General features: G+C 45.8%; 1 protein-coding gene across 3 annotated transcripts in view; it reads left to right on the top strand.

The window, feature by feature from the left end:
- The first annotated feature begins 1,865 nt into the window (after nucleotides 1-1,865).
- Nucleotides 1,866-19,239, top strand: part of ZDHHC9 (zinc finger DHHC-type palmitoyltransferase 9) — a 38,655-nt gene continuing 21,281 nt past the window's right edge. Inside the window, exons 1-4 of one of the 3 annotated variants that reach the window (XM_016943855.3) lie at nucleotides 1,866-2,109; nucleotides 2,465-2,532; nucleotides 3,721-4,022; nucleotides 16,660-16,820. In XM_016943855.3, the coding sequence (XP_016799344.1) occupies nucleotides 3,856-4,022; nucleotides 16,660-16,820 (328 nt within the window). In that variant the 5' untranslated portion in view covers nucleotides 1,866-2,109; nucleotides 2,465-2,532; nucleotides 3,721-3,855. Of the gene's footprint in view, nucleotides 2,110-2,189; nucleotides 2,267-2,464; nucleotides 2,533-3,720; nucleotides 4,023-16,659; nucleotides 16,821-19,239 lie in introns of those variants that run through there. The other 2 variants (XM_016943857.3, XM_063804880.1) reach the window with 2 other exon arrangements.

The raw sequence follows: 19,239 nt of genomic DNA, 5'->3' as shown, positions 1-19,239 counted from the left end.
TTCTTCTCCCTCCATACCAAGTGTGTGCAATACCAGCACCCTCCAGAATTCAAAGTGGGAGAATTGGAGGCAATGATACTGATCGTACACTTCATGAGGAATAAACTGATGATCATAATCAGCATGAGTGCTAAGGAACAATGGAAGCTTTATAAAGACAAACCTTCCTTTGCAAGTTAATTACAACACATCTCAGAATTACCTAGTGTTTTTTAAATCCTTTAAGAATTTTGAAGGGTGCCATGAAAGTGTCAAATGTAATTATTATGTAGCTTTTTATTTCATATTGTGTGGGACACATATACTGTAAAGGAAAAATAGTTCTTGACCATGTATGTGGTCCTTCAACTACCATACAACTGCCTTAGGAAGAGCTTTGGCAGTCTCTTCTGTACTAATTCCAAATACCAAATCTCTAAAACTTTGAAATTTTTATCACGCTTAGGAAAACCTAGGCTGGTAATGTAGGCATTCTCCTCCAATCTTCAACCTTTTCTCTTATCTCCTCTTACACTTGGAAAGGAGATGCCACCTTTAACCTTTTCTCATATTTCCTCTTATATTTGGAAGGCAGGAGCCATACTGGTGAAAACAGACCTAGTGTCTTTTAAAGTCACCCTATAGTATAATACTGTGGTTCTCAATTGTTTCCCCCTTCAATCTCAAACTTTTTTTTTTTTTTTTTTTTTTTTTTTTTTTTTAAGACAGGGTCTCTCTCTGTCGCCCAGGCTGGAGTGCAGTGGCATGATCTTGGCTCACTGCAACCTTCACCTCCTGGGTTCAAGCGATCCTCCTGCCTCAGCCTCCCTGGTAGCTGGGACTACAGGCGAGTCCCACCACTCCCCGCTAACTTTTGTCTTTCTAGTAGAGACGGGTTTTGCCATGTTGGCCAGGCTGGTCTTGAACTCCTGACCTCAGGTGATCCACCTGCCTTGGCCTCCCAAAGTGCTGGGATTACAGGCGTGAGCCACCGCGCCCAGCCCAATCTCAAACTTTTAATGCATGCAACTCACTCGGATCAGTAGCAGTGGCTCATGGTGGCAGTAATGCAGAGCTGGGTGGCAGAAGGAAAGAATCAATCTGGTTGGTGGGTGGGAATTCTGCCTTGGATTCTCCCCTTAATTATCACAAGCTTTCCAAACCGAATAAAAATTTACAACCTTTTTGGCAATCTTTACTTCATTACCTACCTGGAAGAATTTATGTCCTCAGTGGAGTTTCTTTAACTCCATTAATGTCAATTAGTTGTTTTAGGTGCCGCAAAATGATAATACGTTCTTGGGGACATTTATCCTTTACAACATGCTTTTTATGCTTGTTTGTGTGTTTTGATTTGAAAGACTTAGAGATGTAGGCTAGGGTGACTGGGACAGATATGGGGTCCCTGGCTACTGAATGAGACTTGGGAGGCAGAGGACTTGTTTTTATGCCGATAAAGAGTAAAATCTCAAGTTGCGGTTGATTTTAAAATGCAAGCAGGGCTGGAGAGGCCCATGGCAGACCTAGTTTGGGGTGAGCACCCGGATCTGTGAGCTAGTGTTGCTTCAGCATCTCACTGTGTGTGTGTGCGCGCGCGCGCGCGCGTGTGTGTGTGTGCGCGCGCGCGCGTGTGTAGCCTGGTTCCACCCTTTGCTGTCCCATCGGCACTACCCTTAACCTCCGTCTCTGCGTAACTATATTAATAGAAGGCAACACTTCACATACTGGCGCTCAGACCCCAAAGAGAGGCTGGCAGTGGCTTGGCAGGTGGGCATGCAGCAGGGAGATGGGTGGAGGAGTGGGCGGAGGCATCGTCGAGTGGCGTTAGGCAAAACCAATGGCAGTTCGGGATAGGGGCGGCCGGGGCGGAGGCGCCGAGGCCGATCGGCCAATAGAGGGCGAGCAACTACTGGAGCGACCTGGTGACGTGAGGAGCGTTCCATTTGGCCAGTGGTGGGCGGTTGCCACAGCTGGTTTAGGGCCCCGACCACTGGGGCCCCTTGTCAGGAGGAGACAGCCTCCCGGCCCGGGGAGGAGAAGTCGCTGCCACCTTTGGCTGCCGACGTGATTCCCTGGGACGGTCCGTTTCCTGCCGTCAGCTGCCGGCCGAGTTGGGTCTCCGTGGTTCAGGTAACGAGGGGTGGGGGCGGGGGTCTCCCGGGCTCGGCTGCAGGGTGGGCTGCCTCCCCTTCCGCGGCGCCTGGAGGCGGGGACGTCGGCACCGCCCTTCTCAGCTCGGCAGCCGCCGAGCCCCTGGCCCGGGGTGACTACACGTGGCGGGGCGTGTGTGAGTGTGTACGAGCGTGTGGCTGCGTGTGCGTGTGGATGTGGCGCGCGTCCCAACCTGCCTGGGGCGGTGGTCCGCGGCGTGGCGGAGTCAGGGCGGGCCTCGAGAGGCCGCGCCCGCGGCTCGGCCCCGGCCTCCGGCCCCCCGCTGGGGAGCCGGTCGCTGCTTCCCGACGGATTTTGATCTTTGTTCTTCCAGGCCAGCTCCCCCTTCCTGGTCTCCCTTCTCCTGCTGGGCCGGTTTATCGGGAGGAGATTGTCTTCCAGGTTAGTTTTACACAAAGGACGGGTTCTCTGCACCTCTGGGCCCCCCTCCCCTTCCCCGAACCTTCTACCTTCTCGTTTCCCTGCTCCGCTCCTAGGCTGTTTTTGGACCTTTGCCCTCTCCAGCCCAGGAATGATCTCGAGTTGGCTGTTTCTCCCTCCGTCCGTCGGGCTGCAGGCTTCCGCCTCAGTCCTGCCAGCGTGGGGCATGTGGTGTCGGTAAATAGAGGCCACAACACCACACCTGAGCGGAGGAGAAGGGTAGCAGAGGCTGAGAAACTCTGGGCCTGGGAATTCAGGATGCTGAGTAGAGATGGTACTTAGGACATGTCCCAGAAAGCGCCCTTGTGACTTTTCTTAGCTGCTGCCATTCCCCACCCCCCAACCAGCCATCAGCAGTCACCAACCATTCCAGAATCTCTCCTGCTTAAGTCAGCCTTTCACCTACAGGTCTCTGATGTGGTTTCATTAAGATTCTCACAAATGTTAGGCTAGACCAGCCAGATTGTTTCATTTCCCGGACTCAGGAAGTTGCAGAGGGTTTGATGAGGGGAAATCTGTTTTGTGTAAATACAATGCACGTATGTGCACAGAGCGTCCAGAACCTCCTGGCCCTGCCAGAGGGTGACTTGTTCCCTGCTGTGATTCATATTCGAGTGGCTAATTGAAGAAAGAAGGTGAAGTGGAGGAAGGGAGGGAGGTTTTATAAGGACAGAAACTCTACTATTATTTTTAGAGTCCTTTTAATGATGTTGAAAGAACATTGTGGCATAGTGGAACATGCCCTTGACTGGAAGTTAGCAGTATCAGCATTGCTGCTGTGTGGTCCTGGATAAGTTATTTCCTCTCTCTGGTCCTCAGTTTACTCATTTACAAAACAAAGTATTAATAATTGGCACGATCACCTATAAAATCCTCTCTAGTTCCAAGGTTCTGTGATGATCAGATCATCAGCATTAGATTGGAAGCATAGAGGCTTATTTAAGAAGAAATACTGGCCCCTTTCCTTTTTTGAGAACCTTTTATCATACCTTCTTTTAGAGAACAAACACGAATTGGAAATAAACTTTTCCCACTTCCCCGTCCCCACCCCTTCAGTCAGTTTTCAACTTTCTGTCTCTGGGAAAGGAGGGTTGAACTGTATTTTCTTATTATTGCCTCATTTTTTTTTCTTTTTCTGCTTTTTCTTAGGGCTAACAATTGGACTTTTGATGATGTTTGACCCAGCGGCAGGAATAGCAGGCAACGTGATTTCAAAGCTGGGCTCAGCCTCTGTTTCTTCTCTCGTGTAATCGCAAAACCCATTTTGGAGCAGGAATTCCAATCATGTCTGTGATGGTGGTGAGAAAGAAGGTGACACGGAAATGGGAGAAACTCCCAGGCAGGAACACCTTTTGCTGTGATGGCCGCGTCATGATGGCCCGGCAAAAGGGCATTTTCTACCTGACCCTTTTCCTCATCCTGGGGACATGTACACTCTTCTTCGCCTTTGAGTGAGTTTCGGTTGAGTAGAGTTACCTGATTATGGTTACTTTGGGTCCAGGGGAAGAACCTGCTTTCTGGGGAGTTTGGGGCTGGTCCTTGGATGACTTTAACGTCCTCTTGAGCGATGTCTGTAGAGATGCCAGCTGAATTCATTGCTTCGTGGTCATCACAGAGTATGTACTTCCTAAAGAGACCAATACCTTTGATACCAATTTTGTAGTACTGATTTGGGGCTGTCCTTGATAGACTTGGGAAATAAGAAAGTTTGTCTTAATTACTCACCTCTCCCTTTTAGTGGTCTCCTTAGAAGCTAAATGACATATGGCCTCCCCTGCACACAAACCTGAGGGCACCCCTCATTGTTACATTACTCAGCAATCCTCACCTATTTTGTTATTCTGGGTCCTGTTTCCTTAAGGCTCAGCTCTCAGCTAGCTGGTACAGTGAAAAGCCAACTGAGTTGGGAACCTACAGATTAGTTCCAGCCTCAGCTGGACCACATACTAGTTGTGTGCGTGGCACATACGTGCTTATTAGAAGTGAGTTGCTCTTTCCCTCAAAATCACTCAACGTAAACAGCTCTATATTCTGTGTATGTCTGGTACCAGCCTTGGAGTGATTTTTTTTCTGTGGTGTAATACCTCGTACTCGAGCCACTGTTTGAAGTCTGTGTAGGTCTCATCTCTAGGGGAGGTGGCCGGCTGGATTCTAGGGCACTGTGGCGTGTCTCCTGGGTGTGCTGAGAATGCTCTACACTCTAGGGATGGGAGCATTGCTAATTGTTTTGGGATTACTGTGAGGAGGCCTTTGAGAGCCAAGAGGTGTGTGTGTGGACTGTAAGCCACACCTGAGGTGAGCATGCTATGGTGTATGTACATGGGTGACCTGGAAATGGAGGGCTTATGCTGGGGTGTGGCCATGGGAGGTAGGAGGGGGCACCTTGGCCAGCCTACTGGGGAAGTAAAATGAGCTCTGGTCCCTTGGGGCTCATTTTTGTCCTTCTGTGAGGGCTTCAGGCTTTCCCAGTGCACCCAGAGTGATTTTTGGGCTGCTTTGCCAGACTTTTGGGTGGTTGCAGCTGGCTTGAGTAACAGCAGGGGGAGGGGGATCCAGTTTATAACGGGGCTGGGAAAGTAAGGTCAGAGGAACTCTTTGTTAAAGGTCCTTTTGCTGCTGCCGCCGCTACTGCTGACTTTGTGAAGTGTTTAGCGAAGTCAGGCAGGTTGCTGAAGGCTTCTTATTTGCTTTCCAGTTTGAGTTTCCTGAATGAGTGTGTGTGTGTGCATATGTGCACGCACGTGCTTGTGTGTGGTACCAGTGAGCATGTGTAGTCAGGCAGGCATAAGCCCCTAGCATTAAAAATTGTTTTTCCTTCTCCTCACCCTTCTCTCCAAGTATTCCTTGCCTCATTCCTGCCCTGCTTCTTCTTGGAAGTGCAAAGCTGACATCTGTTCTTTATCATTCTTCCTCTCTTTTTCTCTTTTTGTCCCCACCCCCACCTCCAGGTTAAATTTTTATTACAACTATTCCAAACAGAGATGAGCCTTGTTCCCAGGCTTTGAGTTAGTTGGTAGTTCTGGGCCCAGGAAACCTCTGGTTTGACTGGCCAGGGGTACTTGAAATTTGGAGGTATTGCCATTTGTCCCCTTTTGTATCTGGGAGCCAGCAGAAGAATCTGACTGGAATCTGTTCCACTGAGGCCCCTGCAGGCCTCTGAAGAAAACCGCTGGTGGGATGAAGCTTCTAATTAGCCAAGTTACCATTTGACAGAGGCAGGTTGAGTTTTCTACCATGATGACTTCCCCCCGCCCCAGGTTATTTCTTGCATTTTGAAGGGTGAGGTTATTTGTAAAACTTACTTGAGTACCAGCTGTCTGTGTGAAAGACTAAATATTTTTGAAGATAGGGCTGGAGGAGGGAGTAGTGGGAAGAAGAGGGGAGAAGGAAGTAAATGTGTTAGCAGAGGAGTGGAGGGGGAAGGTGGAAATGTGACCACAGAGGAGAGGACCCTGGTGATGAATACTTTGTACATGTGTGCATGTGTGTGCTTGTGTATGTGTGTGTGTGTCTGTCATATACAGACACATAGACACTTTAGGTGGTGGCTGCCTTGCGCCTAGCCAGTGACAGGTTGTACAAGGTACACCAGCATGCCTCTGAGGAATGAAATCTCCTTCTGGTCGGCCTTTTTCTTTGGCATCTATAATTTCCTGTCCACCACATAGTGGGGGCAGGGTTTGGGGAGCAGAATGTGGGCTGCTTTGTTAGTATTAGGACTTAGCGCAGTGGCTCATGCCTGTAATCCCAGCACTTGGGGAGGCCGAGGCAGGCAGATCACTTGAGGTCAGGAGTTCGAGACCAGCCTGGCCAACGTGGTGAAACCCCCGTCTCTACTAAAAATACAAAAATTAGCCCCGTGTGGATGTTGTGCGCCTGTAGTCCCAGCTACTCGGAAGGCTGAGGCAGGAGAATCCCTTGCACCTGGGAGGCGGAGGTTGCAGTGAGCTGAGATCTTAGCCTGGATGACAGAGTGAGACTCTGTCTTAAAAAAAAAAAAAAAAAAAGAACTTAGTGAGGCCTCAGGAAATCAGTTGATCTAGCCCCCTGCCTTCAGGCAGGTGAGGGTGTCTGAATAGACAAATGGTGATCTATTTTCATTCTTACATTGTCTAGGAGTAGAGACTCCACATCCTCTGGCTGCTGTATTTTTGCCTTGTGGGAAGATAGTCCAAATCTTGAGGCACATCTGGAGCTGCATTTTAGTAGCAGGGTCCTGCTTGCAGCAGGTGCTTAGGAACAAGTGTGAGTTGATTTATAGCTGCCTGCAGCACAGCTCTGGGCCAGCCAGATGGCTTGATAAGTCTGGTCAGGCATGTGGGTGCCCCTTAATGAAAAACGCATAATGTTAGCAGTGCTGGCAGATGTCCTTTTATTTTTGGATTATGCCTTTACATACCTTCTAGAAGACTTTTCAAATGAGTGACCTGTAATTTTCAGTGGACACATAGTAGATTGAATACATAAAACAAAAAAAAGTTGTCCATCCTGGGGCCAGTTAGCTCTGTATTGTTAGAGTGTTTCTTTTTTTTTTTAATTATTTTTTATTTTTTATTTATTTTTTGAGACAGGGCCTTGCCCCATCACCCAGGGTGGAGTGCAGTGGCATGATCTCTGCTTTTGCAACCTCTGCCTCCCAGGTTCAAGCACTTCTCCTGTCTCAGCCTCCCGAGTAGCTGGGATTACAGACATCTGCCAAATACAAATAATTTTTGTGTTTTCAGTAGAGACAGGGTTTCACCATGTTGTCCAGGCTTGTCTCGAACTCCTGACCTCAAGTTATCCACCTGCCTCAGCCTCCCCAAGTGCTGGGATTACAGGCATGAGCCACTGTGCCCGGCCTGTTAGAGGTGTTTCTGAAGAAGCCGGGGGGTCTCTCTCAGGGCCGCTGTCACCGAGTAGAAATTTGGCCAAATATTCACTAAGCCTCTTGCAACTCCAAGAACCTGAAATTCTGTATAACTCTGTGTCTGTCTGGAAGACTCAAATACACACAAAAGGAGATTATAGATTACCAGTAGGTTGCTATATTTAAATATAATTGTATTCATGGTAAACGTATTTAAGTTTAAAAGCAGAGTGAAAAATGGTATAATGCTTAAAGAAAAAGGATTTTCTAATTAATTCTTAGGGTGAGGTATTTAAGAAATGTGAGTGTGTATTGCCAGTTTCAGCTTTGAGCACATGAACAATTTTCAGTTCTTTCTGCTTAAGCTCTATCCAGCTTGTGCGATGAACACATAGCTACCAGCTTGGCCTGAAGTGTTAGGACACTGTAGCAGAATGCCACTGACAACCTAGGAGACATCCAGCTACTGAAAGGCTATCGTGGTATTCAGTCAAATTCAACTTCCTGATAAAGTGTGATCCTGGAGAAAGGAACAAGTGCACTGTCTCCTGGAATTGGCTTCCAGCTTTCTCTTTTAGCTTTCTGACCTGGCCACTAGTGGCGTCAAGGTCCTCAGACTTCTCTTGTGGCAAGAATGACTATGAGACTCTTGACCCCTGAAGCAGAAGCAGTTTGCTGCTATAATCAGTGCTTATGGTCTCACTGTGTCCTCTGCATATGAAGGAAATCTTATCAAGGCACTGTCAGACCAGGTTCTGTCAGATTGGTCCCCATTAGAGCTTTTGATGTATATATTGGCAGAAGAGTCATTGAATTGGATGAACTGAAAACAGCTTTGTAACACTGCTTAGTAATCAATAGTAATCAATACAAACAATACTTTTCTAGCCTATCCAAATTCTACCCCTCTTTCAAATTCTTTCTTGAGTCTTTCTTCATGAAAACTTTCCAGTAATTTCTGCATTCATTGGGCTAATTGTACACACCGCTCATTCAACAGATAATCACATGGCATTTCTTATAGTTTGGAGCTATGTGGTGATTACACTTCTCACTGTTGTTGTCCCCCGCAGCTAGTCTCTTTCAAGGTCAGAGACTATGTTCAATGGCTGTGTAGCCCCCACAGTGCTCTCTACCATGCCTTACATAGAGTAGATGGCCAATAAGTGTTGCTGAATTAAAACATTCTAGATGTACTTAAAATTTAACAATCTTGACCCACAGAATCATAGAATGGTAGATCTGGAAAGGGCTTTGGAGACTATCTCCATCCTTGTGTGGGGTGAGGAAACCAGGCCCACAGAAGTGAGGTTCCTTTATCAAGATGAGTTGACCAGCCAACGTCTCTATACTGACTCAGGGCTTTTTCTTCTAATTTCGACATTTTATCCCATTGTTCATTGTTACCCTTTGGCTATGGAATCCTGAAGATATTCAAACACACATGCTTTAGTAAAGTGTACATAGTACCAAATACTAGGCCAGCATATTCCAGATTCTTGCGAGCTAGTGTGTGTGTTACCCAGTGGTATCTAGGCTCTTTGGGTCTCCCAAGCTTATGCTCCTAGAAAATGAAGGCATCTTTGCAGAGAACTGATGGTATTGCAGCATGGCATTTCTGGTAGCCTTGCAGGAACAGGGAAGCCTATCAGGAGCTTTGTGAGTTAACGAGGGATCATCACTGCTGTGGCCACTCCTGGTCCCTGCTGCCAAGATGAGGATGGCTTGGAGAAAAATCAAGCAATGTGTGCTCTGTACATTGTTACTTAGTGACTTATCCTGATGAAAGGGGCAGTGTGGGCTGGGCGCAGTGGCTCATGCCTGTAATCCCAGCACTTTAGGATGCTGAGGCAGGTGGATCACTTGAGGTCAGGAGTTCGAGACCAGCCGGGCCAACATGGTGAAACCCTGTCTCTACTAAAAGTACAAAAAGTCAGCTGGGCTTGGTGGTGCACACCTGTATTCCCAGCTACTTGGGAGGCTGAGGCAGGAGAATCACTTGAACTTGGGAGGCGGAGGTTGCAGTGAGCCGAGATTGTGCCATTGCACTCCAGCCTGGGCAACAAAACAAGAACAAAACTCCATCTAAATAAATAAATAAATAAATAAATAAAATAAAGAAAAGAAAGAGGAGGTGTGTCTGGCAGACAGGTGAAATAGAAAAAGCAGACCTGATAATATGAACTTACTAGGTTTGAGGAGACACAAGACTATGTAGACCAAAGCCAAACTTTGACATACCAGAATGTTAGTGCCCACAGTGACAAGGTCCAGGTTCCTGAAGAGCATCCTTATGTGAGATTGGGAAGAGGAAAAAGTGACTATATTGTGCTCTGTAACCAAGAGTGCATTCTCTGGGGAATGACTCTATGGAGGTCAGTCTTGGCTTTATCTAGCTTCGGATTCTGTCTGTGACTTGACTAACCAAATGAGTTTTAGAAAGGCATAGTTGCCTCTTTGGTATCAATCTGTTACAGTACTTAGCTAAACTTAACTTCCTGATGAAGTATGTTCCTTGAGAGAGAGTTCTTCCCAAGAGTTCCTTGGGTTGTATCTCCTGAACAGTTTGCTTTCTTTTTCTTGTTTTTCTTTGAGACGGAGTTTCATTCTTGTTGCCCAGGCTGGAGTGCAATGGCACAATCTCGGCTCACTGCAACCTCCGCCTCCCGGGTTCAAGCGATTCTCCTGCCTCAGCCTCCTGAGTAGCTGGGATTACAGGCATGCGCCACCACGCCTTGCTAATTTTGTATTTTTTAGTAGAGACAGGGTTTCTCCGTGTTGGCCAGGCTGGTCTCGAACTCCTGACCTCAGGTGATCCGCCCGCCTCTGCCTCCCAAAGTGCTGGGATTACAGGCGTGAGCTACTGCACCTGGCGGCAGTTTGCTTTCTTTTAATAATTCTTTTTTTTTCCTCTTTTTTTTTTTTTTTTTTGAGATAGGGTCTCCCTCTCTTGCCTAGGCTGGAGTGCAGTGGTGTGATCTTGGCTCACTGCATCCTCTGCCTCCTGGGCTTAAACAGTCCTCCCACCTCAGCCTCCCAAGTATCTGGGACTACAGGAGTGAGCCACTATGCCTGACTAAGTTTTGTATTTTTTGTAGAGACAGGATCTCACCATCTTGCCCAGGCTGGTCTTGAACTCCTGAGCTCAAGTGATCCAACAGCCTTGGCCTCCCAAAGTGCTGGGATTACAGGTGTAAGCCACCATGCCTGGCTCCTTTAATAATTCTTTATGGTTCTGTCATTCAGAATTTCTCTACATTTTCAGCCTCTATTTCCTTTTGTGGTAATGAGTTTCACATTGTCAGTCTCCACTGAATGCCTCTCCCATCTTTTGAGGATGAGTCTTAATTAAATATAGTGATCCTCTGTTTTGGGAAAAGCAAGCCCAGAGAACAGGGATGTTCCCCAACATGCTGACATCAGTTGAGATGTTATTGAGGGAAAGAAGAGACTCCTAAATCTTTCTCCTCAGAGATGCTGGTGCTAGTATTGTGCTTAAGAACAAAGGAGGTACCTTAGGCTATTTGCAGTAGCAAGAAGCTAGCTAATTCAGGGTGATTAATTAGTGGGATGTTTCTGGAATGGAGTGGGGAAGACAGGGCCCCTATGATGATGATTAGATAAGGCCAGTTAATGGAGAGCCTTGGAATACTGACCTGTGGAGTTTGGGGCATAATATAATAGGCAGCAGTGAATGGTTCTAAGTTCTCGAGCAGGGGTATATTGTAACTGAAATTTGAACTTTGTTATTATAACTGAAATTTGGAAACTACTGAGCGGGTTTACCTGGATAGAGATTTTGATGAGAGGATGGCTTCTCACTTCAGAATTGAAAGTGTCCCTGTTTGGTTAATTTTCTTTATTGCTACTGGAGCAAAAGAGGGTTGTGCATTTTTCTCTGACCTTCACATAGAAGTAAATCTGGAGGCTGATTGTAAATTATGTTTTTAGTGTTAAGGGAAACTTCCCCTCTCAGCAGACTCTGAGGGTCATCAGAAGAATCTTGAAACAGTCTTATGGGTGGTTCTACATGTTTATTGTGTTCTAGAGGTAGTGTCTTAGTCTGTTCTGGCTGCTGTAAGAAACCACCATTGACTGGGTGGCTTATAAACAACAGAAATTTGTGTCTCATAGTTCTGGAGGCTGGCAAGTACAAGATCAAGATGCCTGCAGGTTTGGTGACTGATGAAGGCCTGCTTTCTGGTTCATAGATGGCTGTCTTCTCTCCCTTGCCAAAGGGGCAAGGGAGCTTGCCAGGATTTCTTTTATAAGGATGCTAATCCCATTCATGAGGGTGGAGCCTTAGGTGACCTAATCACCCCCCAAAGGCCCCACCTCCAAAATCCATCACATTGGATGTTAAGATTTCAACATATGAATTTTGCAGGGATACAGACATTCAGTCAGTAGCAGGTAGGTAGTAAGAGGACAGATGGCCATCCATATCAGGGAGGTATTATAGCAAAGGCTTATTTCTCCCATGTGTGACCAAAGAGTATCATGGGGCTCTGATCCTTGGGCCTTCTTCCTTAAAGCCATACTTACCAGCTGCTACTGGAGCAGTTTCAAGCAGCCAGCAGCTCCCCTACAGAGCTCTTCCCTGACCACTTACAGCCCTTAGAGGCTGAGTCACCATTCTAACACTTGATTATCGGTCATCTTATTCTTTAGCTGTTTCATATTTCAGTTACGTTTTCCCCAACAAAATTAACTCCTATTTCCCTTGTTCTTCATTTGTTAGACCAACAAGTACTTGTTGGCTGACTGATTACATTGATAAAAGAACAAACAAACCAAAAAACATAGCAAGAAAGCTGTTAGGGAGACTTAGAAGCAGTGTATTGTACAGAACACCAATCCAAGCTGTCAATCCGTAAGGCATAGCTCTCTGTCTAGATTCTTACCCATTCTACTCATGAATCTCTTCTGAGTGTTTTCATGTGAATTGAAGTCTGTGTCATTATCATCATCCCTCCAGTGAACTAGCATGCTAGGGATGGGGGATGGGACACGACACATGAGCCCAGCCTGGCACTGATGGTTACTGCTGGTCAGTACCACTGTGCCGCCTGAGGGGACATGTGGGAGTCCAGTTGTCTAGTCCAGCTATGGTAGCCTGAGGACAGTCAAGAAGTCAGTAGAGGATGGTTTAAAATGATGATGTCTCTTCAGGTGGCAGAAATGAAGACTTAGTTGGGACATGGTTGCATTTATAAAATTCACAAGGGAGAAAAGGAACTCTAATCCCCAGGAAGGAGAAAGGCCTCTTGGTACTTTGAATACAGGAGAGTTCTGTTTTAAGAAGTATATGGATATTATTATTCCATGGAGTGATATAGGGAGTTTCAAAAACAATTAGCTTATATTTGTGGATGACGGATCTGATCTAGTCTTTTTTTTTTTTTTTTTTGAGGTGGAGTCTTGCTCTGTCACCAGGCTGGAGTGCAGTGGTACAATCTCAGCTCACTGCAACCTCCGCCTCATGGGTTCAAGTGATTCTCCTGTCTCAGCTTCCCGAGTAAGCTGGGATTACAGGTGCATGCCACCACGTCCGGCTTATTTATTTATTTATTTATTTATTTATTTATTTATTTATTTTTGAGACGGAGTCTTGCACTGTCACCCAGGCTGGAGTGCAGTGGCACAATCTCCGCTCACTGCAAGCTCCACCTCCCGGGTTCACACCATTCTCCTGCCTCAGCCTCCCAAGTAGCTGGGACTACAGGCACCCACCACCACGCCTGGCTAATTTTTTGTATTTTTAGTAGAGACGGGGTTTCACTGTGTTAGCCAGGATGGTCTTGATCTCCTGACCTTGTGATCCACCCACCTCAGCCTCCCAAAGTGCTGGGATTACAGGCGTGAGCCACTGCACCCGGCCTTATTTTTGTGTTTTTAGTAGAGACGGGGTTTTGCCATGTTGGCCAGGATGGTCTTGAACTCCTGACCTCAGATGATCCACCTGCCTTGGCCTCCCAAAGTGCTGGGATTACAGGTGTGAGCGACTGCGCCTGGCTGATCTAATCTTTATCTAAGACAAATTAGTGATGTTTGAGGATACTCCTGACTTTGGAGGTCTATATTGGGAATTACCACCAAACTTTCACGTAGCTTATTCTTGTCAGAGACAGACTTCCAGCTTATAGCAATTATGGGATTAGTCTAGGGTGATATTTTTGAAGTATTTTTTAAATTGACAAATATTTATATATATATATATAAAGATATATATACAAAGATATATATGTATCTGGTATACAATATGATGTTTTGATACATGTATACATTTGGAATAGTTAAATCAAGCTAATTAACATATGTATTACCTTACATACTTATTTTTTTAATGGTGAGAACGCTTAAAATCTACTCTCCTAGCAATTTTCTGGTATACAATATAGTGTTATTAACCATAGTCCGCATGTTGGGCAATAGATCTCATGAACTTATTCTTCCTTACTGAAATTTTATGTCCTTTGACAAACATCTTCCCAATCCTCCCTTCCCAATACCCCCGGTGGGGGTATTTTTTATCATAACTTTTGAAGACAAACACTATGGGTTGTAGTTCACAATAGTCTTAGTGGCTGGCGCTCGAAGTTTCCCCTTACTCAGAGTAGAAAGGCCTGCTAGTCCCACATCTGGCTTCCCAGCCACACCCACTCACTAGAGACGACTGGCTGCCAATAGCCTCATCTCTGGAGGAGAACAATACAATAGGCCTGTTGTGTACTTGTTGACATACAGAGTGGATTGTTTTAGCAGGTGCAGAAGATGCTCTGTGTGGAGATTACAGAGACCTTTATCCTTGATGGCATAGCGTAATTCAAATCTAAGTTGTCCTTTGTCTGGCCTACAAGCAGGTGTTGGAACTGGACTTAGTTAAGCTCGGGTCCTTCTGTGCAGCGGGGCAGCATTAATTTAGAATTTTTTGCTGTTGCTCTACTCACTCTGTATGTTTTCCCTTTAATAAAAAAATTAAGCTCTCTTTGGTGGCCAATCAGATACATCTGATTTTTTAAGGCTTTTCATTGGAGACTATACATCCAGGGCAGTTTGCGTCCTGGAGACATTACTTCTTTGTTTTCAAGAATGATCTTAGTGATGGGCAGTGGCCAGGAAGATTCCTATTTGCTGTTAGTGTGGTAATTTCACTTGGCTTGTTCATGAAATGAAGCCTCATGCTTTTCCTGCATCCTTTGGGTTCCTGATAAGTGGAGGTGATTTTTGCTTCTGAATTCCCTTTTTGGTTAATCTGTACCAGTGAAAAGGAGTAGTGGAAAATAGGGTAATCCACAAGCTAGTGATATGTAAGAACCTTAATTACCCTGAACTCAGCTGCCAGATCCTTCAGTTCTCCAGTTTTCCCCCAACCCTTGGCTTTTAGGAGAAGGAAGTAAATCATTAAAAAAGCAACTTAAGATGAAGGATTTTGTTAAAAATAAGCAAGCAAGCAAACACAAAAGTCACGAAAATCATCCTTCAGGTTCAGTACATATGTTCACCTTCATCAAAAACTGCTTAGTCTAATATAAAACTTGGCTTGTGTCCCCCCATGAAGTTGTGTGTGTGGCAGGGAGCTAGGGGAAGACCTCATGGGGGTTGTTCCGAAACTGCAGAGAATATATAACCAGGGGTTAAACGTTTGCTTTGAATGGCCAGTAGCTTGCTTACTCCCCATGCTGATGAGGTAAGCGTTTTTCTTAGCTTACTTTCTCTGCTCTCTCTCTGCTCCTTGCTCATCCACTTATAGTCTGCCTCCAAGTGAAAACTCTGTTTTCAAGGAGAAATGTGCCTCAGGAGGAGGAGGATAAAAATAGGTCAGCGATAACTCTCCTCACATATTCCTATTTATTTTGTTTGAAATTCAGTTCAGATCAACAAGTATTTATTGATAGCTTCTTTGTTCCCTTATTTGTATTAAAGCTCTGGGAGATACAGAATCATGGTGATAATGTTAATAGCTAACATTTTACTTAGTGTTTAGTATTTACTGTGTGTCAAGTGCAGTTCTAAGCACTTTATTTATACTAGTGCGTTTGATCCACACAATGACCACATCAAGCACTGTTATTATCCTCATTTTATCGATAAGGAGACTGAAGTTAACTAAGTCACCCAACTAGGAGCTGGTAGAGCCAGAATTCAAACCCGAGCATTCCCAGTCCAATAAGACTAGGTCCTTGCTCTTAGGAAGTCCAGTTGAGGGAGATGCCATCAACATACTGAGAAATAATGCAAGGCTCTGGAAGTGAGGACCACAGGGAGTAGAGAAGAGAGAGATTAGTGCAGCTTAGCATAAGCCTTTTGGAGGAGGTAAGAATTCTCTAAGTCTCAGATTCTTCATCTATCAAATGGGTATAGTAGGATCTATTTCATAGATTTAGTGTGAGAATTGGATGGGATAATGTAGATGAAGAGCTTAGTGCAGTGCCTGTCTTATGGAGAGCCCTCAATAAATTATAGTTGCAATGATGACAATGATATTGATGTCTCTGGCACCTGAAAGATGAGTAGAGTTGGGATATTCAGAGAGGAAGAGAAATTGCTTGCCAGATGCATTATGAGGAAAGAGGGGAGTGAACATGATGTTGGGAAGGGGTACTAAGGATAAACGATTTTCTTATTTTCTTGCTGATGGTCGTTAGTCACTTATTAGCTGAGCTAATTGAGGAGACCAGAGGAATGGATGTTGCAGAGTCAGTCAACAGCCCTGAAGGTTTTCACTGGTCTTGAAGCATGCTGAGATACTCTCTGTCTGACACTGTGAACCTGCTTTCTGGTTGGTCCTCATCTTTTCTCCCTCTTCATCAAGCTCAGCTTGAATGCCAGATCAGTGGTTATGAGAAGCCCTGGACATTCCCAGAGTGAGATCAACCTGTGTTGCTTAGAAATCCAGGTTCAGTTGCTTCCCTATTCTTAGCAGGTGTGAACCTTTCCTGAGGTAGAGGAAATGTAGCTCCCAGTGGGTTGATAGGATAGACTGGACTTGGGGGTAAGAGAGTGTCCTCAAGCGTGTCTTCTGTATGTTATAGGTGGCAGCAGTCAATTATTTGTTGAGCTCCTACTATGGGTAAAGCCATATGTTAGGGGTTTGGGGTAATTCAAGAGAAGAAACATGGTCCCTGCCCTTGAGGTGCTGCTGATTCTGTTGTGGGGGCCAGATTGACATACTGGTAACAATTGGAGATCAATATAGGGTAGGTATCATTAAATGCTGAATTGCCTGCTTTCTTCAGGTGCCGCTACCTGGCTGTTCAGCTGTCTCCTGCCATCCCTGTATTTGCTGCCATGCTCTTCCTATTCTCCATGGCTACACTGTTGAGGACCAGCTTCAGTGACCCTGGAGTGATTCCTCGGGCGCTACCAGATGAAGCAGCTTTCATAGAAATGGAGATAGGTGAGTCTTCCAACCAGCTGGCAAGCTGCTGTGTAGTGGGTGGCCCTAATCAGTAAGAGAATGGAATCATAATAGTAGTTGCAAATTAATAATCACTTCTAGCCTTTTCTCTCTGAGATCCTGAATCTGAGATCATGACTACCCTGTGAATTTAGTAATGCAGGTCTAGCAACAGTCTAAAGTCATAGACTTTGTCCTTCACTGCATTTGGTCACATTTCAGGAAGGATTTGTTACCAAGGTCCTGCTGTATTGTTCCCAGGAGGATGATTTTTTACTTTTTTGGGGGAGGTGGTCACCAACACATTTTTTTCTGAAGCAATGAAAGCACAGATTTATTATTTATTTATTTATTTATTTAGAGACAGAGCCTGGCTCTGTTACCAGGCTGAAGTGCAGTGGCGTGATCTTGGCTCACTGCAACCTCTGACTCCCAGGTTTAAGTGATTCTCCTGCCTCAGCCTCCCGAGTAGCTGGGATTACAGTCACACGCCACCACACCCAGCTAATTTTTGTATTTTTAGTAGAGACGGGGATTTCACCATGTTGGCCAGGATGGTCTCGATCTCCTGACCTTGTGATCCGCCCGCCTTGATCTCCCAAATTGCTGGGATTACAGGCGTGAGCCACCACACCTGGCCAGCACAAATTTATTGAAACAAAAGTACACTCCACAGAGTGGGAGGGGGCTCGAGCAAGTGGCTCAAGAGCCACTTTTTGGTTTTTTGATGAAAGCTGTAAACCTTCTCCCCATAAAAATGCTCTTATATGCATGTACATGTACACAATTTTGTATGTAATTTCAGGGATTCATAGATCTTCTGAAGTTCATTCATGTCCCCCCCAACCAAGAATTCCTGCTTTAGGCCGGGCGCTGTGGCTCACGCCTGTAATCCCAGCACTTGGGGAGGCTGAGGCGGGCAGATCACTTGAGGTCAGGAGTTCAAGACTAGCCTGGCCAACATGGTGAAGCCCTGTCTCTACTTAAAATACAAAAATTAGCCGGGTGTGGTGGCATGTGCCTGTAATCCCAGCTACTCGGGAGGCTGAGGCACGAGAATTGCTTGAACCTGGGAGGCGGAGGTTGCAGTGAGTCTAGATTGCGCCACTGCACTCCAGCCTGGGCAACAGAGCGAGACTCCATCTCAAAAAACCAAACCAAAACAAACAAACAAAAAATGCTGCTTTAGGGGAACATGCAATGTGAAAGGGGGCAGCTGTGGTGCCAGGAACCACTGAGAATTCTAGGAGGGGTAAAAGAAGCAATTGCAGGCTCAGTAGAGTGCAGACTGCAGCTCAGGATAAGGATCTTTGGTACAGAGATGAAGTGCTACATTATCTAGGAGCCAGGGTGGCTTCATGATTTGAAGCAGAACCATCCCAGGGCCAGAGGAGGAGATATCCTGGGATCTCACAGTGAGAAAGAAGACTATGATGCAAGTACTAGGAGGGAGTGGGAGCCCACCAGATCAACAGCAGTGCCTACCTAAATGGTTCTCAGGTTTGGTACCCAGGTAGCTTGAGTCAGCATCCAAGCTAGACAGAGTAAGAAAAAGGGACCCAGGACTTGTAAGACTAAGAAGCTGTGCCAGTAGAGCACCAATCTGTGGCTAGCCTTTAGTTCTTTGACAGTGCTTTGAAGGCTTCCATGTATTTCTTTTTTCTTTTTCTTTCCCTCCCTCCTTCCCTCCTTCCCTCCCTCCCTCCCTTCCTTCCTTCCTTCCTTCCTTCCTTCCTTTTTCCTTCCTTTCCTTCCTTTCTTCTTTTTTATTTTTCCTTCCTTTCTTCTTTTTTATTTTTCACAGTTTCACTCTGTCCCCCACGCTGGAGTGCAGTGGCGTGATCTCAGCTCAATGCAACCCCCACCTCCCAGGTTCAAGTGATTCTCGTGCCTCAGCCTCCAGAGTAGCTGGGATTATGGGCACCCGCCACCACTCCCAGCTAATTTTTGTATTTTTAGTAGAGACGGTGTTTCACCATATTGGCCAGGCTAGTCTTGAACTCCCGACCTCAAGTTATCCTCTCACCTTGGCCTTCCAAAGTTCTGGGATTACAGGCGTAAGCCACTGCGCTCGGCCCATGTATTTCTTTTGTTTATTTTAGCTGTGTTTTCCCTTAGGCTTCTTAATGGATTTCATTTTGAAAAATTCCAGCCTGTTTTAGTTGAGCTAAGGAGAAATGGGTTTGTGCACATGTGAGCTATAACTATTTGGGGGTGGGGTGAGGGTGGGGATAGTGGGAAGAGAGCAGAGGCGACGTGTGCTGGCACAGCTGGAGTTCTGGGGAGACCCGATAGAACTAGGAGTAGTTAGGAGCAAGATGGTGAGGAAGAGTTGTGAGTGCTGTTTTTTCTCCATCTGGATTATTCTTTTCCAGTTCCCTTCCCATTCACATATGGAGAAACTGAGGGTCAAGGCAGT

This window comes from Pan troglodytes, chromosome X (genome assembly GCF_028858775.2).
Source record: "Pan troglodytes isolate AG18354 chromosome X, NHGRI_mPanTro3-v2.0_pri, whole genome shotgun sequence".
NCBI lineage: Eukaryota > Metazoa > Chordata > Mammalia > Primates > Hominidae > Pan > Pan troglodytes.
The sequence above is the reverse complement of the archived record's forward strand: the minus strand, read 5'-3'. Positions and strand labels throughout refer to the sequence as shown.